Here is a 26,101-nt window from a genome sequence, read left to right as displayed (position 1 = left end):
AGCACATTTTTGCATAATTTTAGCCAAGTTAGGCCCTTGATTTGAGAAACTGTCTCATGAGTCGACCTCTTGCAATTTTCTAATGTACAATAAAGGTTAAAACTTCTCTTTGCCCATCGAAGGAATCGAAGGTTGTTTCTTTTGTGACGTCATTTAAATTGACAATCCACTTATCATGCGTCTGCCTGATTGGTTACTTAAATACATTGTCACTAGCGTACGCATTCATTTACAACTTGGCTACGGTAGAGTTCGGTTGTTGGTGAAGGATAACGATGCATATGGGTAACGAGGATCGTTTGCAGTCGTTTAGGGGCATCGTTAAGGATTATATCGCGTACAAACTTCGACAAAGAAACATTTTTCTCGCAGGATATAATGTGAATGATATTCCTTCGGCAGCAGCGTGCCATTTGCGTCGAGTAGCTGATGAACTTATTCAGGAGAACGAGCAGTTGTTCGATTCCATGTGCGATCAACTTCATTTAACACACGCTTCAACGTACGCTACGTTTGTAGGAATTGCTGACGAAATTTTCCAGACGGGAAAAAATTGGGGTCGGATAGTTGCGTTTCTGGCTTTTGGGGCCACGTTGGCCGTGTATTGTGTTCAGAAAGAGGATCTCGCCGAACTTCTCAATAACATAGTTGAATGGGTTTCGATATACATGGAGCAGAATCTCGGTGGATGGATTGACGAAAATGGCGGATGGGTGAGTATGGATACCCTGAATGTGTGACCCGGTTATTGGTCGAATTTACTAATACAGTCACCGGTTGTGTTTTCAGGAGAATGAATAAATATTGGTAATGAGCTGAAGGTATATCTGTGGCTCCAAAATGCTGATTCACACAAAAGCATAACTTCAATGCGCTGTTTGTTGACATAGTTTATCACGAGCAAGTGTGAAAGTTAAAAAATACAGAAAAAATTCAAAAAAATCAGTAGCTCTGCCATCTTATGGGAATAGGCACAAGGAACGTTTTTGTCAACTTTGAGTCAAATCATTTGTACGTTTATATTTCATTGAAATATTCGAAACTATCGAAGCGTTGAATCCGATTGCTTTTTACCATAAAAAGGCAGACTTTTAAATTTGCGGAATTTGATATATGAGAAACATTTTATACGTAAATTTTAAGTTATTTTATCATATTATTTCGTTCTTTTAATTCAGGGTTACCTGACGATCGTGTATTTACAGGAACAACATTAAAGTTCTTCCGGGGGATTTATTTATGATGTCCCCTTTCGTGAAAAATTTCACTTTTGACGTAGATATGGCAAAGATAAATCGAACATTTTCGAAAGTCAAATGATTTATATTGTGTGATATTATGACGGATTGTCTCCCTGTTTTCGAACTTCAAAAAAAAAGACTTGATAAAGAAATGCGAACGAATAAATTGACGAGGACAGTTTTTTGTGCCAGGGTTTTTGTGGACTGGTAAAACGTGTGATTCGTGGGATATAAAGAATTCACATTAGTGATGGATGCTCACAATTTCTCCCAAAAAAAATTCTCGGAAATTGTTCTCGTTCTTTTGTAAATGAATACTAGTCAATACAAGTGAGAAGCTCCGGTACGTCTATTCATCTCTGGCATAATAGAATTAATGGAATGATGTAATGAAGAAACATTTTTGTACTTTGATCGTAAGACCTTTGAACAATTGAACCTTTTGGATTTTTGGTTATTTGGAAATGTTGTCGATGGATGATGGTCACAGCTTCTCAACCCTCTTGCAAACATGCAGCGTAACACAGCATTTGTATAACAGGTTGGGTAATAAAAGGAGTGACAGTAAGTGGGGGGGGGGGGGGGGGGGGGGACAAAAGTGGGGATGACTGTGTCTGTCAACATTTTCTTCCCCTTTTTTTAATCATCTTGATAACTCCACAAAGGTCATCAGACGTGAGGGGGATCCTGGGTTGCTTTGTTGCTGATGACATTGACTGAAGGTTTGAAAACATTTGCAAAAGCCCTTTTCAGATGAGATTATTAATTTTTTTAAAGTTACTTTAATTAACCCTTTGACGCCCAAACCGGCCTAATCATCAATGGGGAACCCCTGGGAGTCAATGGGTTAATTGTTCAAATGTCAATCTTTGTCACTGGAGTAATCTTAAAGACCTGAAGATCCCTGGCTTCTGGTTATTAGTGTTATCATGAACATTCCTTACTTGGACGATAATCTTTCTTTGTCAAGCTGATTTCATCCTGGATTTAAATATAAGACTTCTTGTTCTCTATTTAATTTTAGTGAAACTGTCCAAGAACTGGAGCTAGAATTAAGAATGATGTGTAGAAAAAAAGCAATGTATATCTTGTAGAAAAAAGTTGTGTTTAAGGTCCCACTGACAACAATCATTTTTCTAGATACATTTGTGCTGTCATTGTTTAGGAGAACGTCCCTTTTCAGAAACATCAGTGATTCCTACATGTATGTTTTGTGGTATCAAAGACACTAGACAACAACACACACACATACAGAGTTGATATTGCTGTTGTCACACCACAGCAAACAAGGCAAGTTTCAGGACATTTAAAAAATCTTGACACTGATTTGCCTGTCTCTTTGTTTTATCCGCAGGAGGGGTTTATCAATTTTTTTCAAATGGACGATGGTTCTCCAGAAAATAGACAAAGTGGAGCATGGCGCATTGCTGCAGTTGCTGGCCTTGGACTTGGTGCTCTCTTAATGCTTGCATGTAGATAAAAAAAGCTCTAAATGTAGTAAAACTAATACTAAACACTCAAATTTTCTTATGGTTCTGTTGTGTTATAATATTTCACTTTTAAAGAATTGAACCTGGTGAGAGTTTTCATTGACAACTCTCTCTGTAAAGAAATCAAGTATTGAAAAAAGCTTCAGGGGAAACGTTCAGTTTGTGAATAGATTCAAAATTCAAGTTTAAGTCATTGTTCCTTGTAAGCAGTAACATTGTTGCTGTTACCATAAAGAAAAATGATTATATCTAAATGTATTTTTAAAGTAACATCTACAACTATTACATTTTTTAGCACAGATTTTGTCAATGCGAACATGACTGGTTTTGCACGATATTGATGCATACAATACCAAAAGACTCTTTTGGTAACCCAGTGGGTTAAGCGCTGTGGTTTGCATTTATGCTCACAGTCATTTTGTAAACGCTGATGCACATGACATCTTTGTATCTTCTGTGAAGAACTTTATTTAAGTCACAGTAATAACACCATCAGTATTAAACAATTAAACAAGGAAAACTGTGAAGAGACTTATTTTCAAAGCATTTTTTTCCTTTTAAGATAACTTTATTTGTAGTTCAACAGCACTCCATAGAACATCTGTAGCAGTTGTTTTCTTGTTAGTACTCAGGCAACAGAAACTGTAAATAACATTTTCAAGAGAAAGCAGTAAGATAAACAAAAAATAAAGTCTTTTGTTAGTAGGTGCAAGTAATCTTTCAGTTTAAAAAATCTATTGAGTTTGGTAGTGTGAACTTTAAAGAAATACAAAATTGTATGAATGTAACTGTTCTAGAGTTTAAAGGATTTGACCCTATCACACAGTTAGCAACTGGTATGGCAATAATGATAAAAAATAAAAAAAAGTCTGTGATATGAAACAAGCAAGATATTTCCATGAAATGGTAAACATTAAGTCACAGAGCTGACAATACAGTACATGTTGCTCTAAGTGGATGTTTGAGCCTTTGACAAATAAGCAGCAATGAGCTGGAAATAAAATTGCAGTAAAAGTATCTTCTTGGAACTTGTAAGAAAAAAAAAAGTCAGCAAAGAGCCTAGAAGGCCCATCAGGCCAGCCCTTATCTCCAGTTTCTGTAGCATGAAGTGATTAGGAGTATTTCTACTCCCCCCTGGATGGGATGCTAGTCCATCGCAGGGTAACCCCAGCATTTTCACTGGTACCCATTTATACACCTGGGTGGAGAGAGGCACCGTGAGAGTAAAGTGTCTTGCCCAAGAACACAACACAATGTCCCCGGCCAGGACCCGAACTCGAACCACTTGATCCGGAGTCGAGCACACTAGCCATGAGGTCACCCGCACCTCCCAGGTGCATTATTTTGTTGCTGTATTTCTCCCAGCTAAATCAGAATTTCTGTAATCTGATCACTAGCAGTCCAATTTCAGCAGTACATTTGTGTGGCACCCATATGGGAACCTATTGTAAAGTAAAAATAGTGCAGTGGGAAAAGAAATAATTAGCTGTATTGTTTTTGGTAAGCAGGTGTGTGTTGATCAAAACTTGTAAGTAAGTATTAGTAACCACCCGCAAAAATTGTGTTTGATCTTTTTAAACCTTAGCTATATTTCTCTTGTTAGAGAAACAAAACATTTTGCACCTTTTGTTCAATTATTTTTGCCCAGTTTCATTATTTTTGCATTGTCCTTGTCCTATCAGAAGAGGTTAAGTGATAAAGGACAGCTTTGAGCTCCACATCATTCTCAGTTTTTTGAGACTTTAGATCTTGTCTAAGATGTCTGACATACTTACATAGAAACATTGCTTTTAATTAGTTATCAGGGTTGCTTTGAATACATGTTGAGATCATCAGTAACAAAATAAGCAGTGTTTTTTCATCCCAACCTTGCCTTTCAAGAAAAAGTAACTACAACTTGTTTGTTGTACCACTATCACTGCTTTTGAAGCTTTTTTTCAGAGATCAAAAATTTTGTTTTGTATGTTGCATAAGCTAAAAAAGGGACATGATTCAGACAAAAAAAGTAGCTGGGACTTTTTGGCAAGCGTATTTGTTTCGAATACAATTTGAAATTTATCAGTTACCAGTCACAAGTGTCACCCTTGGGCGAAAATCCCAGGGTGCCATCACTTTATTCATTTCCTGTAAAGCTAAATCATGCTTCCTTTTGCTAAGCTCAGGAAAGTGACATAAGGGTATTTAGCCAATAATTATTATGTTCACCTTAATTAATTTAGAGCACATTTATGCTCCTACTTTGTTTATTCAATCCCTTGCACCCGTGGCAGACAACATGATTAATTTTGTGTACTTGAGAATGATGATTCATTTGTTTCTGGATTCTTGGCCTTCATTTCACAAACTGTGTGACAATCTCTTACTCAAGCCCACACACTTTGTGATCAACGTTATTTCATGAGACATCAAGTGAAATGCATATACCCCTTGGATGTTTTGAAATAGGTATAAAATCGAACATTGGTAGTGGAGGTGGATGTCTGACACAGGGGCAGAGGGGTCATTATTTTTCTTCCCTTTTACCAACTTTAAGGATTTTGTATCCAGGAATTAAAAAATGGCTCTTAAACCTTGTTATTACATTGCTGTCCACTTTAGATGAACTTGTAAGTCAAATGCCTCCTGCATTTATTGGAAAGAAAGCGTTACTCCAGATCTTCGTTATCTAGTGCATACATGACTATAGACCGTCAGACTTCAGTGTCAAGTATGGCTCATCAGCAATTTAAACCACAGTGGCTGCAACTTCCAAACAAACCCCTTTGACAGGTTTTTAATCTCGTTAAGTACTGATGTGCGCTGTGGGAGTAAACTACACTCAAATGAGTATGACACTAATAGATTAACTTGAGATTCAAGTGCAGCAGGAGAAAAAGAAATTTAATTTTCTTAATGAGCAACTTGAAATTCTGCAAGTTAATTAAACTATCCATGAATAGACAAAGCATGTTAAGGCTTGTTTTGAACTTTGTACCTGGTAACATTTCTGGAAAGGAAACATGCATGATTCCTTGTGTCTGGCAAGAATCTATTATGCTGTCGTTTTGAAGGAGTGGAAATTCAAGAACTATTTTTATTTGCCATCTCTAAAAGTAACCCTAACCCTAACCCTAATATTGATTTCTGTAAAAATGGAAGTACCAAGCTGAGTGGAAGCAAATTCGACAGTTTCTTTGCACTGGCATGGTGAAGAAGGAAATGGCAGTTTGCTGACACAACAAATAGTTTCTTCCTCTGTCACCATGGCAGCATAGGAAAGCAAAGACCTCTTATTAAATTTCATTGTAGTGTACATACATGACATACTGCCAGTGACACATTACCATAATTTTATAGGAATCTTAATAGCACAAAAATAATTCATACAAAAATGGAATTTGAACTGCTGCCCATTCTCATAAATCTTTAGACTGAATACTGAATATGGCCAACTGGCTCTTTTCATTGCCCAAAACCTTGATGGAAAGAACTTGCCAAAAGCAAAAGGTACACTGTCCAAACATGTAGACTAAAATTAATGAAACACAAAATGTAAACAACTCATTTCACGATTATCCATGCTTCCCCTTGGGAAGCTTACTACGGGGGATTTCAACTCCCCTTGCTGTCTGACACCCCAAGACTCTCAGTCCTTTGGAATATTTCAAGTATCCCTTTGTTGGGTGGGTAGTTGCATTTTTCAGAAAAAAAGCATTAACCAGGAGAAAGAAGATCTACAATCTTCTACCAAACTATAATTATTGATTTCACTTTCTTATCCAGCTCCTTTACGTAATAGTACATGAAGACTACTAATCAAGACGTAAAAAAACCAGCATTTTCCTTCAATTGTCGAATTATCTTTGAGAAATATTTTATAAAAGCAATAGAGGACTTTTTTCCGCGTTTCCATAGACTCATCTTAACACTCAGGGGAGTTGGGAGAATTCTCAACAGTTATGCAAACCCTTAATTGTGTCTCAGGTTTGCATAACTGTCTCAAATTCTCCCAACTCTCCCAAATGTTTAGTTGAGGCTATCGAAACACGGAAAATGTCCTCTATTGCTTATTTAACAACTTAGTTTTGTTTGCAAGATTTCAATGATAAGTTCTTTTTTTGCGTGTTTATGGACCTCGACTTTGTCTCGGTCCATAAACACGCAAAAAAAGAACGAGGCCAATATCCAGTCATCTTGACCGAACAATCTTGGTCAATAAAGGATTTATTATATGACTTAAAACACCAAAAAATGATCTTTGATCTTGCGGGACCAAGCGAGAAATCCCGAGCGGGCAGTATCGCTCCATCTTGCCCGCTCGGGTAGCCAATCAGAGCGCGCGATTTGGTTCATCTTGCCCGCTCACGGAGCTAGTCATATAATAAGACCTGCATACTACATCTTGGAGTAGACAAATAAGCTACATTTGCTCTGCAACCCATTCAAGGTAATCTTGGCAGAACAAGTTTTATGATTACAGCCTTTGGATGACTCGATGAAAGAGCCTGAGTAAAAAGCTAGGCCATATTTCAGTTCTACTGGTTACCAACTACCCTCCCCACCCCCCAAGTAACTCTTAGGACAGGTCCAGCTGGTCAGGACAGATCCCATCAAACCCAGGGGAGGAGAATGATCTGCAGCAGAATTATCTACATGTATTTGAAGACCCTCGTTTCGAGGTTGACAAAATGGCACTGATCTACTCATTTCCAAATAAATCTCCAGAAATCGAATAACTTGGATTTTGGCCTAGACATGATTTCTTTGTTTGTGAACCCACTACTTGAAAGGTTCTTAAAGTGCATATGACAGATTTTTTTATTTACTCAAGTGAAACATCATGGTTTTCTGAGATAACCAAAAAAATTTCCATATCAATTTCTTATTCAATGCCTTTCAGCCTTTCAAAAATCGGAATTTTCACTTTCTGGAGGTAGAAAACCGCACTAGTAAGGTATAGTAGAACTGTGACGTCGTTTCCTTTTTTATAGATTCAGAAGTAACTATTGCTGAAACTGCTTCTGAGAGGGATTGTATTTGGCTGCAGTTATGCAAAAGACAAGAGAAAGAAAACCTTCTATCCCGAAATTTCCCTGTATTCCTGTATTGACATCACTGGCCTGCTACAGTATTTGTTGTCCCAGAAGTGAAAATTCAATGAAATGTTTATATTAATTCTTATCTTAATTAACCCATTCACCCCTAAACCGGCCTAAACCAGCCATACTTAGTGTTTTACTCTGTCTAATGCAGACGATTTTACTTGTCAATGGGGAACCCCCAGGAGTCAATGGGTTAAGTGAGATACCATGCATGCAAAACATCTTTGAAAAAGACTGTTTAACCTTGTCAGTCGCAGATGATCGCTTTACTGTTATTTGAAAATGCGACTTGTACACAGAGCTCTGCAAATGCTTTATGAGGAGTCCTTAGAGTTTGGGGGGGGGGGGGGGGGGAGAGGGGGATTTCTTCTTTGCACCTTGGGGTGGGTTGCGGCAGCCAAGTATTGTTTAAAAAATGTGAAAATTCCCATCATTTGGTAAGACACAAGCCATCGACATGTAGCAGCATATCTGACCCAGGGGTTTTATGATAAGCTGGCAGGCTGAATTGAGTAGAGTAACATACTGTATCACCCACAGGGTCCATTTCTCTAGGGGTGTCTGGGAAATCCCATTTTAAAAGAATGCTCCCAAACACCACCTTTCAAAAGCAAAATATTAATGATCACCTTTAGATGACTTCATGTTGTCAAATACAACTGTCAAAATGAGTTTCAATCTTAGGTTTGAAGAATAATATTAACAATTTATTTAACCTATTTATCGCTGGTCAGCACTAACCATGCCTCAAGCAACCTGGGCCCGGACGATAAAGATACACAACCAATTTTCCACTTGTTCTCTTTAATGGCTATCCTTCCCAGTCACTATTCATGAATCACAATGAGCCAAATGAATCATTTAATGTTGCAATACGCTCAGTGAACTCTTGTTGTAACAAGAACCTATCTCACTAAGCAAAGCATCTATAAAAGTGATCCAAAGATCATACTGGTACTTTTGACTCCTTTTGTTGAGAGTAAAGAGAAAGCTTGCTACCTAACATGTTACAGTACCGTTCAAAGGTAAGTTGACTGTCCCTCCAAGCTTGATCCGCAAAATTCAATTCTAGATACTCAGTTATTGAAAACTTCACGGATCGAGGCTTTGAGTCAAGTTTCAAGACGTTCTTAGGTCAGAATAGCTGTGAAAGGTTGTTTATGGCATTATTAACAGTTTTTAGCACTTCTACACAGAGAGAGGTTAGTAATAATAATATTATTATTTCAATTCTTTTTGACTGCCACTTATTGATTTTACTCTGGTCAAAGCCAGACCACTTTATGCTGGACTTTGGACTAAAAGGGTACTGGTGCCAATTTTACTTGTTAAAATATTTTGACCTCCCAAGATTGAAAGGGTTCTTAATGAAGGATCTCACCCATGTCCCTCCCTTCAAGTCACACGTCCCAACTGCGTTATCTTATGATTTACATGATCTACATCATACACCTACAAGACTCTTCACATTACATACTTTTACATCTTTGATGCATGTTTACTTCAGCAAAGCCAAGGTCAGAAGTTGGTATTTGACAATTTTTTTTTCTCTGAATTAGCAGAAATCCACTGTCATTGACACCAATGATCAAAGTAACATAACTTCTGTCAACTGTTGGATGCAGCAAAGGATTATACTTATCAGTTCCTTGAAATAAAAAAATACTTTCATTTGGAAGATATAAATGTTTATTTTTAAGCTGAAAGGGTTGTTTTTGTCATTATATTGATTTGACGTATCTGTATTTAGTGAAAACCAGATATGCTGTATTTGTTAGATTGCTTCATTCATCAGTTGACAGCCATTCAACCTAAACATTAAAATGACAAAATACATTTTATCCATGTTAAAGAGCTGTCCCCCAGTGGCTGGGGATTCACCACTTTTCTTTTCCCATCTGTTTAAGGTGGCTCAAAACAGTTTCAAAACTTCGAAGACACTCCCTTTAGAATGAATGAAGCTACAACACCTGATCACATAACAGCAATGTTACGGTGACATATGAATCACCAATTATTTCCAAACAAGATGAGATCATTATTGTGATGTAATAAGCTCCCTTAGCTTGGCAACAGGAAAGCCCAGCAAAGACACCCTATATTTTGGATTTAGCTACTCATATCTCAAAAACGAACTTGGTGTCTCCCCTTTTTTTATTGCTGAAAAGCGATCAAAATGCCAAGATGAAACTTTCGGCAAATTCTGTCATGCAGAATCAGAGCCACCTTAAAAAAAATACAGAATTAAGGTGGTTCTGAATCCACTTTACAGAATTTTCTTAAACTTTGCAGAATGTTTCACCTTGCCCTTCTGGTATTTTTCATGAATAAAAACTGGGTGTAACCGAGTTCGTTTTTGAGATATAAGCAACTAAAGACAAAATAAAGTGAGTTTTTACAGGGCTTGTCCGTTGCCACAGTAACATATTACGTCACAATAATGGCTGCATCTTGTTCAGCAATAATCCATATTTCATTTGGTACCAAAATATTGCTAATACATGATACAGGGTTGTAATGCCGATCCTTCTAATAAGAACGTTACTTGGAAGCATTGAAACTGTTTTGACCCACCTAAAGAAAGACCTCCTAACTAGTTTCCTGCTGTGCTTCACCACTTGGCTCCTAGCAACTTTAAATCTTAGCAAAAACCCTAATGTTATCTTATGTTATTATAATAAGACCTTTCCCATCTTTTCTGCATCCCTAATTCAAATACAACCTATTACACAAATTAACTTAAAAGTCCCAGTTGACACCAAATCAATGACAGCTATTTTACATACATGGCTTGATGATTGTAATAAATATTTACATCAATTTATCAATCAAAGCAAACACTATTTCAAAGTAAGATGACATGCCTTGCTAGGGAAAACTAAAGCCCATTCATTAAATAATCCACTTTGGAATACCTTGGTCTGTGAAAAGAATACCACCAAGGGCGCCCAATTAGAACTATAACAGCCGAAAAGAACAAGATGCCAAAAGCAAGGGCAATAATCAGTGATCCACTTGTGGTGTGGTTGTTGTCATCTTTGATTTTTTCCACTTTCAGCGGCATAGACGTTGTGGGAACTAAAAGAAATAATACCATTAGGATGAAACTTTCACATCCTCATAACACCCACTAGTATTTAAAGAAGTGAGCTACCAAGGTGAAAGTCTGAAGTGATAGAAAAAGATAGATAGACTTTGAGCGGGACATCTGTGTGGTTATAGATCCCATAATTAGAAACCTTGTATTTTGTGTGTAGTATTGCAGAGTATTCTTACAAATTTTGCTGTGTTTTGACAAACCTGTTTATAACAACAAATTATTTTATACAATGAAATACTTTTTTGGGGTACGTGAGATAGTTTTTGCATCATGCACAGAGTGAAAAAATGACATTGGTTGAGCAACTACAAAAACAACCAACAGAACAAGTACCAAAATGTGCAATGACTATTGCAGCACTTTGTACCAATAATTTGTGTTCTGCGTATAAACTACAAACTAATAGCTATTTTCTAATTTAGTCACAAAATACTACTCAAGGAGGTATTTAAGGTTTGTATTGTACCAGGATATACATACAAGGGTTTGCACATGACCAGAATACTGCAACTTTATTGGCTCTTGTGAACCCTTGTAATAATCATCATAGAGGTGTGCTCAATATTTGCCAAAGCTGAAATAATTTTAATATTAAAGGACATGTACTGGTAATGGTAAATTACTTTTGTTAACAGAAATACCTTCAGGTTCCTCTGTGGTTGTTGCTTTTGTGGATTCCCCAGTTTTAGTAGATAGGTTGGAAGCTGAAGATTCCTTAATTTATAAAAAAGGAATTATTAAATTTTAAGCTTCTCAACCCTACAGTTACGTGGTATCAGTGTTCATTCAATGGAAGTCAGATTCACAATTACAGAACTAGATCTGTCTCTAGCGACTTGTTTTATTTTAAGTTCTCTAGAACTAATAAAATGTATTCCTTTTTCTCAAGAATTGGTGCCCAAATTTGGAACTCTATTCCTTACTCGATTAAACTACTTAAACGCTCGTTCTTTCGTAAAAAGATAAAGGAATTATTACTAAATTTCTTGTGGTCAGAAGATGATTATGTCAAAGTCTCCCGTCTTATTAAGCTATTTAACACTTTAAGTTAGCCTCTTGTCATAATCTTAATGTACTTGTTTTGTTTTAGGTTAGTTCATTCTATTTACTGTGTAACTGTATAGTAATGTCTTTACTGTTATTTAGTCCATCTATAGATAACCTTGTACTTGTAGTATGTCCTCAGTTCTCCCCGCCTCGATTAGTGTATAAGCTATTTGCGGGGGGAAAGAAATGTAATTATTTATTTCTAATTTTCAATAAATTTTGTCGTTTTTTGTCGTTTTGTCATTATGGAACTACACATGTACATGTACTTTACAAAGTTAACCAAAAAATAATTAATATTCTAAATTATCTTCTTAACAGACTTCATAGTGCAACACCTGAAAAGTCAACTTTCCTGTAATCACCCAATTTATAAATCCTACCTTGTAACTCATCAATATGTACACAATTTCCTTGAACAAGCATGCAATGCATATTTCACTGGTTCCTCCCAGCCCCCAGTGGAATGGAGACCAGGCATGCCTGCTTGACATGAAGTGCTTATCCAGGATTAGCAATAATTTACATGTATTATCAAATTTATCTCATTTCTGGTAGATGTCAACATTTTGTGATTTGTACATACGGTATAATAAATAATATTTACTATTGATCCACCCACTCTGACCCCTAGAAAGCTAATGACAGATTCTTTTTAAATATAGAAAACAATCTATGCCTGTATTGATGTACAATAATTAATATTAAACCATTGTTAAAAACTACCTTTTGGTCGAACACTGGTTGGGCAGTACTTGTAGAAACACTTGCCAAGTTAACAGTCACGCTGGGTTCAACTGCATTACCTATGCACAGGACAATACAATGGATATCATATTGAAATAAAAATATTCATTGGATGAAAATGAAAATCTGGATCTACACTACTGTTCACTTTTTTAACTTGACACAATGGTAGCCTCTTCAAGGCTTTCAATTGGCAATCAGGAATGGACTGGAGAGAAACAAGACCCTTTTCCTCTTCTAATTATAACGTTCCCTGCTTTGTTTCCATAATAGGCATTTTTTGCAACAATCTGTCATATAACCTTTTTACCATAAACGCAGTGATTCTGCTAGTTTCATTAAATTATTTTTCCAGAAATAAAAAGAGCAGCTCAAAATATGCTACCATGCTGATTTTTGTAAGTATATCGAAAGAACTTATAAGGATTTGTATGGGAAAAGGACGCTTTGCCACCCAGTCACACTTCAATGATTTTCATACATATCCTTGTACTTTTCTAAGTTTTCAAACCCCTTTAAAATATTCCTTCGAAATATGAAAATCTGAAAATTTCCACCCTTGCACATTTATTCTTGCTCATTTGACCCATGGTAAAAGTAGGAGTCTGAGCTCTGTTTGTGGCACATACATGTAGTTATGAAAAATTGCATTGGAGGGCAAAAGCTTTTCATTCGTAAACAAACGTATGGAATTTTCAAGTGTTTAAAATGGTCATACAAATCTTTACCTTACCGGTAAGTGGTATGTATCTGAAACTTTGTATTCTGGCTAAGACAAACACAATCTCTCCATCTCTGGAATTAAGTTTATAAAGTCTGAGCTTCAAGTTCACCAATTATCAGTCATGTGACCAGTTTGTTGCAAAAGGCCTATTATTTTTTCATTTAAGACTTCCAGAAATTTGCAATCTCTCCAGTATACAAATGCAGGAGAGACTGCAACATGCCAACATATTTGTTGCAAAGACAAGTGGTTTTTAAGTGCCATGATGGACCTATTGAAATCTTGATTTCTGGTTGCTTAGGAAACAATAATTTATGCTATGAATTCTCTCCAAACAGAATTACTGTTACTTAGAAACACTCACAAATTCTGCATAAGCAATCAGGTTAAGTCAGCATAGCTTGTGTAATAGTCAACAGATTAACTTACTACCACTTAAACAAGAAGGCAGACTTAGCTTGCCATAACTATTTTATTATCTTGAGAGTCTACTTTGTAGGCTAGTACTCCTTTTAGTGCTAGTGGTAAATAACAGAGGTCCAAGTTGTTCACTCACACCATTCTTTACAGATGCATTTCGCAAGTATAAGTTCCGTTTTTCCTGGAAATTCTGAGCTGTAAACGAGGTACGTATGTACCAGCGTCCACAGAGATGTTATACTACATGTGGGTGTGCAGAATGACACTATCTACAGAACGTTATATTAAACGTATGGCCACCAGGGATTTGTAACAAAGGATAACAATCTAACTTTAACCTGTAAGTTCTCGGATTCCAACAACTGCTCCTTCGGCTTTGTCGCTGACATTGACCAATGAACACAAGTTTTGCGGTCGACAGTTAAGAAAGAAGCAGTTGACCGTTCTTTGCTGGTTGTCAATTGAGGGTTGGCGGGGATAAAACAGATAAACCGTGCAGTTGACATTATCACAGCATCCTTGTTCACAATCTTCTGAAGAGTTTACCGTCAATGCTCTAGGCACGGAGGCAACTCCATGATTTTTTTCAGCCTTTTCTTTTGCTTTTTTGATGTTGACCATTTCACCGTGGAGGCGTTCGACCATTGGACACGAGTCGATGTCAGCTTGTCCAACATTTGACCCACATAAGAGAACTATTAGAAGCAGGGAAACAGCAGAAATCCCCATGCTGTTGATCCTTCGTTTTTCAGTTTAGGTAAATGATCAGTGATAGGTATTGAAAATGCAGGAAATCAGTGAAACCGTACAAACAGAACCCCATACCACCAAAAGGATAACAATACGTATAGGTAGAAGTAGAAAAGTCACGTGATGTTTTTCAATGCTCCTTATATGACATCCTATTTTGAACCAGCTTGACATGAGGTACATCCCACCAAGGAGGAAAAAGACAGATTAGGTCATTGGGGATTTTTCTGTGGATTATTACAGGCTGGACAAAAATGGATAGCGATGGTTTACCCATTGTTGGGCCAAACGTGGATTTTACAAAGGTAATAAGCTGGTGAATCTGGTCAAGTTGACACATCGAACGTGAAAACGTGCAAAACATTTGCTTTATAATGTAAACGCTGGATTTCATGTACAGTAGTCTACAAAAGGATTAGAGACTTGCTTTTAGCTTTTCATAAATCATTTTTCTTGCATCTTCACAAGATTATTTGAGTTGAAGACACCTTGCCATGCCATTTAGACGATTTCCCGAGGTTCAACCTGTTTTATTGTGGTTTTCACAAGGAAATCATTACATTGAACCTACAGGGGGATTACCTCTCTCAGAAACCCTCGATCTCTATGTAATATTGCAGGAATATTCAGGAAAAAGCTCTCGAGCAGTCGGGAGAATGAAAACCGCAAACGGTAACAGCCATTAGTTGGTGGTTTGGAGGTTTTCTTTCATTGTTATCAGTTGGTCATAATTTCCTAAAGCACTTTTCAGGGTCTAACGATTTCTCAATTCTGAGTCAATAATATACATGACAAAATTACTCAATTCTTATTGGCTGACAGAAGTGCCATTTCTTGTAAACACAGTGCAAAAAAGAGTTAATTCAGTGCAATCATTGTACTCACAGAATTCATGCTTTTGATTGGCTACTAAACAATAGGATTTGGTAAGGACCAATCACATCTTTTATTTTGGTAGCAGGAAACGTGTTGATGTGTTTTGGTGGTGTGAATATGCGTGCGTGACTTCCGAACCGGAACTTGGTCTGAAATTTTGTCTTGTGCATTATTAAAAAGTAATCATATGACTTTTCTCATTCAATTTGGAAATAATTTGCACTTCATGTGTTTTCAAAAGGCTCAAATTGCATTGAAAAACCCGTGCAAATTATTTCCAAACTGAGCTTAAAGTCGTATGGTTATACCAATGACATAGGAATGCCAAGCTGCTTTGGTGCTTGGTTTGGGATAAGTGCAAACTGGCCTTTCAACAGCTGTGCTCAAGTGTTTCAACTTTGACTTCCTTCCTTTGCTTTTTTTTCCTTTTCAGGTTGGACCCATCAACCACAAGAGAACATTAGCTTTTCTAAACCATTTTATTACTCATTCAGTCAGGTTCCTGAACAGATTTTCATGTGTGTGTGAAGAGGTAAATATCTGAGAAAAAGTCTGCCAATGGTTAATTTGTCAACAAATTCAAGAAAATTAATAATATTTCGGAACAAAAATTCACAGCTAACAAATCCAGAGTACGTATTTACCATATTTTGTCAACTCTGCAGGTGTTTCTGGTGTATGCCCAAAGGTGTTTTTGCTTATTAGAGGGTTGCAAGTTTCAAGTTTAAGTTAATTATAATTAATCTTCAATACCAATTATTAAAAGAATAATTATGTGCAAAAGCTTTAATAATTCATTATGTACACTTGTACACAACTTGCATATAGCAAAGGATAATCAAGGTGAGTTGTTTAAGCCTTCTAGGATTGAACTTATTATATATGGGTTATTGATGAATAATAAGGATAACAATAAAGGATTTGGGATAGAACTCCAAAAAATGATCTTTGATCTTGCAGGACCAAGCGAGAAATCCCGAGCGGGCAAGATAGCTCCATCTTTCCCACTCGGGTACCGCCAATCACAGCGCGAGATTTGGTTCATCTTGCCTGCTCATGGAGCTAGTCATATAATAAGATTGATCTATTACTTAGCTGAAAGCAAGAAAAAGACATCTTAATATCAGGGCGCGACGAAAGTGCTGTCCGATAGCCCGGGGCTAGTGGAATGACTTGTCGGGCTAGCGTTTTCTTATCGTAGCTTGCCCGACGGGCAAGCACCGTTGCTTTCTCTTTTCTGGTGATAAATTGAGCTTTTATACCAAAAAGTGTGTCGCAGAAAGCTCCTGAGAGAAAAGGATAACGTTATGAGGCCAAATGAACGTAGCGTGACAACGTTTTGCGCCGCATTGTAGTTGCGTCCGTAAATAACGTCATGACTTTTTCTGCTTACATAAGCGACCGAAATATATTTTTTGAAATGACAATATTTGCCGACTGACAGCGTGCAGTGCAAGATAATAAGTCTAATTAAATTCCAGCCAAGTCACGGTGCAGTGGATTTTCTCGGAAATTTAGGTGCGTTTCGTTGGGAAAATCCAAACCGGATTCTTGTTTCTAGGCCCACTAAAATTAAAAAAACAAGAAAAAACTCGCTTGAAGAAAAGCTAGGCTGGTGCCGTTATCATCCGATAAAAAAAATGAAAACAAAAACACGCAACTCGAGTAATTTAAAACATGATGTTTTCTCGCTTCTGGAAGAGTTTGTCAGCTTGACGAGCTTTGAAGAGAATTTATTCCATCGAATGTCGACTTCAGATTACTTCAGATTACAGTGGTAGTAAAATTTAATTGACCGATCGCAACGTTCATGGCATTCACAAAAATAACTGTGTTGTGATTTCCGTAGCCTGTGTACAGCCGCCCACTCTCCGCAGAAAAAAAAAGAATCGGAGTGGAGCGTCTGTGATTTACCGTTGACAGGAGCCCATTACCGTCAAAATGTAGTAGTTCTAAAAATAGAAAGATACGGGACAGGGTAGACTCAAGGGTACAATACAGATGGAAGCTCCGGGTAATGGGCTCCTGCCGTTGATAATTGTGTTCAATACCACGTGATTTTTCCTGGAATGTGTGGAAAATGATTTGATTAGTTATTACCCATCGATCATTACATCATTGAAACAACGAGTTTTGCTTGACTTTTATTTTTATTTCTCTACATCAACACCGTGAGAACCACCGTGACAATTTTTTCTTGTGCAATTTGCGCACGGTAAAAAAATACGAATTAAAATATTTTTGAAAGAGGTTTTTCTTTTAAAGCACGAGCGGAATTGTTATCTATGGAGTGTAAAGTGGAAATCGATTCTACGTACATTTGTAGGAATTGTTGTCAGCGCTAAAGAAACCAAAGCGCTCCTGACGAATCTTCACGAGGTGAATATCTATAGCACTATTCAAAAGATTGTCCACTCGAAAACGTCTCCCGCTATTCCTTACCAGTCAATGAAACCCAACGCCTTGCTCGGACCAGCCTAGCCATTCTCAAGAACAATCTACAGAGCGTGTTGCCCTGGAAGATTTGAGATGTGGACATATCGAGGAAAATAACAGCCCATCGGCAATCATCTGTGCTGCTCTGAAGATTAGAGTCGTACCCGGTTGGAAGACTTGTAAATACATACTTTCCGTGAAAGAATGCCTCTATCCTATAAAGCCAAGGTATCTTACAACTATCGGAGACGCTTTTTAATGTACGTTTGAAATCTACCTCATTGACCACCATTTTGAGAATTTAGCTCCAAAGAAATATGAGCCACGCAAATTTTTGGTCAGTGTAGATCCCTTAATAATGTCTGCAAAATTATTCCGGAACACGCTCTCCTTTCCGGTTTTTTTTTTTGCGGAGAGTGGGCGGCTGTACACAGGCTATGATTTCCGTAAATTTATAATATTTTTGACAAAGTTGGCAAAGTATCCTAAAAATAAATTGGTACGAGCGGTTTCAGAGCAAAAATAGAGAACGAAAGATTCACATTGGAACGCTCACGTTGTCGTCAAACCTCAAATTTGGTGATTTCACGTCGTTGTTGTGCAGAGAACCGCACGTTTATGTGCTAAAATGCGTGCCGCACGTGTAACACGATTATTTTTGCTCTTTTAAGCAATGATATTGTTGTTTCGTGACGTTCTTGTTGACCACCGCGTCGTAGATCTTAAAGTCCCTAATTATGCGGATCCGCATCGCCGCATCCTGTCAGATGCCATGCATTCAAGAATCAAAACACGACGAAGAATTAGTTTATATCTATGCTTGGTATCATTACTTGTATTTTGCATAATTAAATAAATCTGATTATTCTTTATAAACAAATTAATTTCGGGCTAGCTCCTCAGACCTTCGGGCTAGTAACCTCAAGTAATAGCTTGCCCGAAGGGCAACCTCATCTTTTCATTTTCGTCGCGCCCTGAATATGCTAGGGATACTGATGACCTGGTCATCCAGGGTAACTTAATCATTTGCACAGGAAATCATAGTCACTTTGTGACTTATGGGCACGAGTTCTCAAAAGTGCAATTTGAGAACTTTCAAAACATCACAAGTAACCATGAATAATGAAATGCATGTGCAAGTTCATAATTCATGATGTTTTATTTATTACCTGGTATATACTTAACAAGATTATACCATCACTGTCTTTCCATAACAACTTCCATTTTGCAATCTGTAATCTCTATTCCTCTCTATTTAACAAATAGATTCCATGTTACCATGCATCTGTTTAGTAATAGGGAACCTTAATAAGCATGCAACATTTTTGAGCCTCGGAGGGAAACCGGAAGTGAACATTTCACATACATGAACCCAGACAGCAGTTTCTCCCCAGATTTTAAAATTAATTGTCGCTAACACTGAAAAGATACTTAAAAGTATAAATGTGATAGTGTCAAGACCAGTTTAAAAAGAAAACAGCTCATTTCCGGTTGCCGCCCATGGCTCAAAAACTGCGTGCGTAAGCTCCCTAATAGATCAAAGATGATGTCAAACTGTGGTGAGAACAAAACAGTGGCAGACCAGGTGTTAGCCAAGTGTGTCACTGATGTTCTTACCACATTTCGATGTCTTCTGCAAACTACACGTATAATTTGCTAAAAATGCACAGCAACATGGAATCTATTTGTTTTCTTTAATAAAGTATTAAAAGTGTTTTATGATGATGTCAGCTATGTGTCTGTCCTCTAATAGATCATAGGGGAGAACCAATCAAAATTAGAGCTTATTATATGAAACATATTTTGGCATTCATCATTGACCAAGCAGAAACGCAATATTCTGTTGAGTATACCGGTATAATAAGACTGTTTATTGTTAATTTTTCATTTGCAGAAATTAGCCGAATTGTCATATAAAATACAACAAATTGAAATAATGATGAGCATCCTTGAAGCCAAGGTAATACGACTTTTATTAGCACTGGTTCAAAAAAATATTGCATAAACACTTTGTAAATATATTTGGACACAAACACCTGCAGAAAGAAAGGGAACTAAGTACTGAACATTTTTTGCACAAAATTAAAAAAAAGGTTTTTAAATAAACCACACATTTAAATAAGGTTGCAAAATTAAAATTCACCTTATTTTCTTTGTGTATTAAAAGTAAATCTTCCACCCAAAGGAAACCATTCTTAGCATCTCCACCTTGAAATTTCACTTTTCGTGTGGTACCTACAGTAAGTTAAAAAGTATTAATAGATGTGTGTCCAATTTTGACATCCAACATGAAGTGTCCTTTTTTAAGTCTATAGCCTTAGTTTTTTAATTCCAACAATAAGGTAAGAGTAAAGGTAAGTGATATTTGTGGCTTAGGGTAAATGCAGCTGCTACCCCTGTTTCAAACCATCCTCCATCCTCTGTTTCAAACCATCCTCCATTATTGAGTCAATAATGGAGGATGGTTTGAAACAGGGGTAGCAGCTGCATTTACCCTAAGCCACAAATATCACTTACCTTTACTCTTACCTTATTGTTGGAAATAAAAAATTAAGGTAAATTCATCTGGCTTTAGACAGAGTAATCCGTAAGTGTCATTAGCAGGAGGGAACACAAACTCATTATAATTTGCTGATCTGTTCTCTCTTTCTTTCCTGTACCTAAAGTTGGCATCAATCCCAGGCTTGGAAGATGTGACTGTCTCAACTCCTCCTCCTGCTTCCAGTCAGGCAGGTGACACTGCAGGCAATGCTTCAGCTGTTGGAGCTGCACCTCCTCCTCCTCCTCCTGTTGCTGCAGGTGCACCCCAGTCAGCAGCTGAGGTAGGGTACACACCTTCATGGTGCCTCCCTCTTAACTTTGCCCTGTTTTGCAGATTGTTACTTTAAAGGAGCAAAGTATAAGGTTTGGGCATAACTCTTTCTTACATTAATTAAGATTTTTTTTCACTTTGGGTTACTATTTTTTTCCTGTGCTTGTTTTTCTGTAGTCTAAGATTCTTCCGTTTGTGTTACAATATTGCAACAATACATTAAAAATTTAAAAAATGGTACAGCACCAATGGCAAAAACTTTGAATAAACCAGTGAATTCTTAACAAAGGTCAGACAAAGTGTACATGTAGGTTATGTTTAGTGTCTTGTTTCATTAAACAAAATAATGTCTTATCACCTCATCTCTGTCTGATATTTTTTTCTCCACAGGGACCCCCTGCTCCTCCTGCAGAGGAACCAGGTTAGTCACCAATTTTCTCTTATAAATTGTGTTTAACTTGAAATAAAAAAAATCATAATAATAGAGACTTTCTTATCTCTTTCATCAGCTCCAGAGCCAGAAAAACCAAGTAAGCCCAATGTTTATTGTATTATTTTTGAGGTCATTTTTTGTGGAAAGATCATTGCTTGGTGATGAGCTTGATTGGTCTACCAGGAGTGGACTGATCAACAGATTATAGATTGCTTACAAACTGCCCAGCTTGTACATAGTCATTCATTAGTTTGTTCATAATCATTTCAGCAATGACAGTTTCTAAAGATCCAAGATATGCCAAGTACTTCCAAATGGTTAAAGTTGTAAGTATTCTGATATCACCGCTTCTTAAAAAAAAAAGTTCTTGAAAAAGATTCAGCCTTTGAAAACTCATGTCATTCAGTTAGTATCAGAGCTCGGTGCGCCAAAGGCGTACTCGCGGAGCACCATGGTTATGAAAATATGGTAACCCTTTTCTGTCCGACTAGTTGGGTGATACTAAAACAATTAGACCCTTTGCCCTCGAGGGCCACGGGTCTAATTGTTAAATATTACACAATGCTAGTCACAACTCATAACAGCAGTGAATGGTATAAAATGCAGCTAAGAGTTTTAAAAACATGGACTGACTGGAACTTCGCAAGTTTGTGGTTAGAGCAACACTGACATCTAGGAACATCAGATTTTACGTTCAAGGGTCTTTCTGCAGGTTTCGGAAAGCATCATACATTGGTCACTTGGGATTAGTCTTTGTTAGGAAATGTTTTGTTTTCTGTCTTTTAATTGTTGCTCTGGGTTTTATGTAATCTCTGCGCTGGTACCTGCAGTAAGTAACCCCTGACTAGGCATCCATACGATCTCCCTAATTAGATGCACACCCAATTTTGACATCCAACGTGAAGTGTTCCTTTATTAAAGTCTAAGCATTTGCGACCTATTTCCGAAAATAAGGTGAAGTAAAGATTAGCATTATTTTTAGGTTAGGGCAAATGCAGCTATTTATCTTTACTTAACCCTTTCACTCCTGTGGGGTTCCCCATTGACGAGTAAAATCGTCTGGCGTTAAACATGCAGAGTAAAATCTATGTGTCACTCTTGGGATTGAAAGGGTTAAAGAGCAGCATTTAGGGGACACTTTGTGTAGTTAATAAAAACAAATTGCGATTTTGAGACGGCAATACCACATTGTATTGACGGCTAGTTGGGAGAAAATATATTCCGTATTGGGCGGAGTGAAGCGAAGCGACGGAGCCCAATACCGAATATATTTTCTCCCAACGCCGTCGATATAATGTGGTATTGCCGTCTCAAAATCGCAATTAGTTTTGTATCGCGATCCATCATTTATAAGGATAAATAAAACTGTAAACTAATCAACCCGCGCCTGATCGAAATTTCAATTCTTTCTACCTGCGAAACGTATTTGTTTGCGTACGTCAGCAACCCAATTCAGTGCAACAACGTCAATTTCAACATTACAACCAATCACAGGCCGCAAAAGTGAGACGGCAATACCACGAAATATTGACGGCTCGCGCATAGGCAAAACCATAAGAAGATCGCGATACTGTATTTCGAGATGCGAGTGATGTTTAAGTTGAGGAGAAGAGCAATGGAACACTTTGTGACGCCGATTGAAATGGGCCTGCGTCTAATTGGAGGGGGGGGGGGGGGGGGGGAGTCAATCCTGGACGTACCTTTTGTCTCCTGTTTTTTTATGAAGTGCCATTGGGCATCACCTCTAGAGTACTCTCATTTGTTGTTTTTTTAGGGTGTACCACCACAAGCAATTGCACCCAAAATGATTATAGAAGGACTGGACCCAAGTTTACTTGAGTAAGTGGGTCAAAAAGTTTGCTACATGCCCGGTGTAACATTTGTATAATATTAAGACCTTGCTGCAGTGTGCTTTAATACTTACGTGAGCGTGCAAATTATAGGAAGGTGTCAGCTGAATTTCAGGCTTGGTATAGACTTGTTTTCGAAAGGTTGTTCCTTTCACGTTTAATCCCCACTATTGAAGCATTTGCTGAAACTGCACACTAAATTCATGTGACAGTATTTTTAAAACTTTTTTTTTTTTCTCAGAAATCCTGATGCCCCAGTCCCTGAAGGCTCACGTCCACCACCAATGCAAAGTGACTCAGATGATGAGATGTCATCGACATCCTCATTCAGTGACGAAGAATAGCTGCTTACAGACACCAGTTTTCTTGTTAAAATGCATTTAACTTCAAATTGATGTTAGGTGAAGTTCAAGTCGTTTGCAAGCATCCTCGCCATAGCTGCAAATAGAGTAACTGTCAGTCGTTGGACAATGTCAAAAGAAATCTTAACTTTGGTCACACATCTTTGGTTCGGACAATTTCAATTACAACTATTCAATGATAAGAAGAATAAATGTACAGAATTGAGATTTTATCAGGCATAATTCTATACTTGCAATGAAGCAAAACAATATTTACAGCTCTGCTCAACGTTCAGGCAATCAAACCTCCGTTGACTTTCAACGTTACTGCTCTGTCAAGCAAAACGTTGAGGAGGGTCCAGGCAATTAAACAGAAAGGAACAAAATCTCAAAACGTGGAAAGAAAAGAAATACAAATGGAAGTCAGAAGGAGAATAAAACAGGACAATCTTATTATCATTAGTAGTGTAGTGGATAGTATTCCCACCTCTCAAATGGGAGGTCAGGGTTAGATTTCCCACTTGGGAGAAAGGATGTTTTTTTTATGGGGACTTAAAGTGTTGTTGGTGTCGCTTATCCTAGCACTCTGGGTTGAAGTCCCATGTTCCAAACTTCACTCAGCATTCCCTTCAATTGAGGGTGGTAAAATGAGTACCAGCTTTGCTGGAGATTCGTTATGTAGAATGGGATAGGAATGGCGCCCAACCGTATCGCCAACTTAAGTGTCTTGTATTTTACAGCAAAGTCTTAAAAGCTAGGAAAATTAAAACGCTAAGAGTTCTCTTAGAATGCGATTTCTTTTGTTTTTCCTCAGGGATGCATTTGGCTGCGTTTAAGAAACGAAAGTAGAAAGATCTTCTTTCCTTTCCTTCTTAGTCAGTTTTTTAGAGAAGCGGTTTTCCTCCCTGTTTGCACAAGAAAGCGATAAGTGACTTGTGAAAGATTCTCATCAATGTGTTTTTTCTAGTTTTGAAAACGGTTTGGATGCAATTTGTTCAGACTCATTTGACAAGAAAGGGAAGGTTATGTGTGTGACGTGGGACATTTAATTATAATAACCAAGGTCGCGTTTTTATTAGTTATATTTTGCGAACAATTATAATAGTGAATTTTTTATTTTGCATCATACGCTAAAGCGTTTTTGTGGAAGTATGGAAATGTCGAAACGGAATTATCTCCACTTAATGACTACGATTTCGCCAGGTAGGAGAAAATTCGTGGGCGGAAAATGATTCGCTGACAATAATGTAGCCTCGCGTTATAGATGAAAAATGAACTTTTACAATACTCGTGACGTCCTTTTCTCCCACATCCAGCTCCATTGTGATTTCCAAACTGCAAGTTTCCAAGAAATTAACAAGCAACATTGAATGGGGTAAAGGCCTGGCCAAACGCTCGCAACATCTTGCAACATTGTTGCATGATGTTGCGACATGTGTTGAACGGGGTGGCCAAACGCACGCAACATTTTCAGCATTTTCAACGCAACATGTCAATGTTCATGTGTCCGAGGCCCCTGGCGCGCAAGAAGTGGACCTAACGCGCATGCCCTAGCGTAACACTGTTGCGTGAACGTGGCCAAACGAGCACAACATCATGCAACATCCAAAATGTTGACCGTTTTCAAATTTGATCCAACATGTTGCAACATATAGCAACATATAACCCAACAAGGTGGCCAAAAACGTATGCAACATGTGCCCAACAATTTTGCAAAATGTTGCGTTGAAATGTTGCGAGCGTTTGGCCAGGCCTTAAGGGCACTGGCAAATTGCAATCTCATGAATCCATAACGGCAGTGTAAAAACCTTTCTTAGAGTGTCCGTATTGTAGGTCAGCACTTTCTCAAGCACGTCGTATAAGGTTTCTGCCCTGCGGCGTTGGGGAGGAGGTATATTTCCTCTTCATTTTTCACAGTACCCGGCGGTGTCATACTCCTTTACAAGATCTCGCAGTGGGCCGACGTAAATCATGAAATGAAACTCGTTTGGGATGAAGTTATTACTGTTCGTAGAATATGCTTGCTCATCGTCATTATCATCATCACGAAAGTGTGGCTTCTTTTTCGCTCTGCGAAAAAGACTGGAAGGGGCTACATTTTTGCACGAGGGTATCCGAAGATCTAATTTTATGGGGTGTGAGAATTTGGCCCGATGCGCTTTTTTGTAAGAAACCATTAACTTTATTGACTCAAATCATAATATTGCGGTCTCCATACACAGTGATGTGAATTTGACAAGCAGGTGCTTGGAATAATACACTACAGCATTATTTGCTTGATGAATATTCTAACTTCCCTAATTAGGAATTCCGCAGGAAATGTTTATTAAAGCAAAAATATAAATATTAAAGAAAAACTCTCTTTGGGAATTTGTTTTTTACTAAAAATAAATTTAAATGGGAAACCATCTTTCATTGAATGATGAATGGGTGTCTCTGTCATTGGACTTTGTAATTCAAAACTCTTGGAAGTGCGGAGATCCTGAATTATGCATATTTACACTTGCTCGTTCAAGGAATGAAAGAAGGTCTTCTCTGGATATTTCTTCAGCTGGAAATGACTGTGATGCAAAACATCTTTGTATCTGTCAACATCCTGTTTAACCTTAGAAGAACCAGTTGAGTAGTTGATAAACTACTACGTCGATAAACTGACACTATAGAACATAGTGAGTGTGTTCCAAAAATAGGATAAAACTACTAAGATCATTTGTCTTATTGCTCTAAATAATAAATTATACCATCATCTCATT

The 26,101-nt window shown here is 37.6% G+C and overlaps 4 protein-coding genes across 4 annotated transcripts in view; 3 read left to right on the top strand and 1 right to left on the bottom strand.

Moving 5' to 3' along the window:
- The first annotated feature begins 227 nt into the window (after positions 1-227).
- Positions 228-3,748, top strand: LOC138007629 (apoptosis regulator R1-like). Its single transcript, XM_068854653.1, has 2 exons — positions 228-713; positions 2,596-3,748. Exons 1-2 carry the CDS (start codon positions 276-278, stop codon positions 2,719-2,721), a joined length of 564 nt encoding a protein of 187 aa, XP_068710754.1. The 5' UTR covers positions 228-275; the 3' UTR covers positions 2,722-3,748.
- A 4,851-nt stretch (positions 3,749-8,599) lies between these two features.
- On the bottom strand, positions 8,600-14,722 carry LOC138007627 (uncharacterized). The gene is made up of 4 exons (XM_068854650.1): positions 14,189-14,722; positions 12,686-12,765; positions 11,554-11,626; positions 8,600-10,890 (listed from the first exon to the last, which is right to left on the bottom strand). The coding sequence occupies exons 1-4, from the start codon at positions 14,577-14,579 to the stop codon at positions 10,691-10,693; spliced, it is 744 nt and encodes a 247-aa protein (XP_068710751.1). The 5' UTR covers positions 14,580-14,722; the 3' UTR covers positions 8,600-10,690.
- Positions 14,723-14,766: 44 nt separating this feature from the next.
- LOC138007628 (WASH complex subunit 3-like) lies at positions 14,767-23,807 on the top strand. Its single transcript, XM_068854651.1, has 9 exons — positions 14,767-14,905; positions 15,910-16,008; positions 19,807-19,872; positions 20,579-20,734; positions 21,115-21,145; positions 21,234-21,254; positions 21,428-21,483; positions 22,932-22,996; positions 23,249-23,807. The coding sequence occupies exons 1-9, from the start codon at positions 14,855-14,857 to the stop codon at positions 23,349-23,351; spliced, it is 648 nt and encodes a 215-aa protein (XP_068710752.1). The 5' UTR covers positions 14,767-14,854; the 3' UTR covers positions 23,352-23,807.
- Positions 23,808-26,089: 2,282 nt separating this feature from the next.
- Positions 26,090-26,101, top strand: part of LOC138007626 (trichohyalin-like) — a 3,455-nt gene continuing 3,443 nt past the window's right edge. Inside the window, exon 1 of the mRNA XM_068854649.1 lies at positions 26,090-26,101. This exon is cut by the window's right edge and continues 3,443 nt beyond it. The gene's annotated coding sequence lies outside the window, so the exon portion shown is untranslated.

This window comes from Montipora foliosa, chromosome 6 (genome assembly GCF_036669935.1).
Source record: "Montipora foliosa isolate CH-2021 chromosome 6, ASM3666993v2, whole genome shotgun sequence".
NCBI classification, from domain to species: Eukaryota; Metazoa; Cnidaria; class Anthozoa; order Scleractinia; family Acroporidae; genus Montipora; species Montipora foliosa.
Note: the sequence above shows the minus strand (reverse complement) of the source record. Positions and strands in the feature narration are given on the sequence as shown.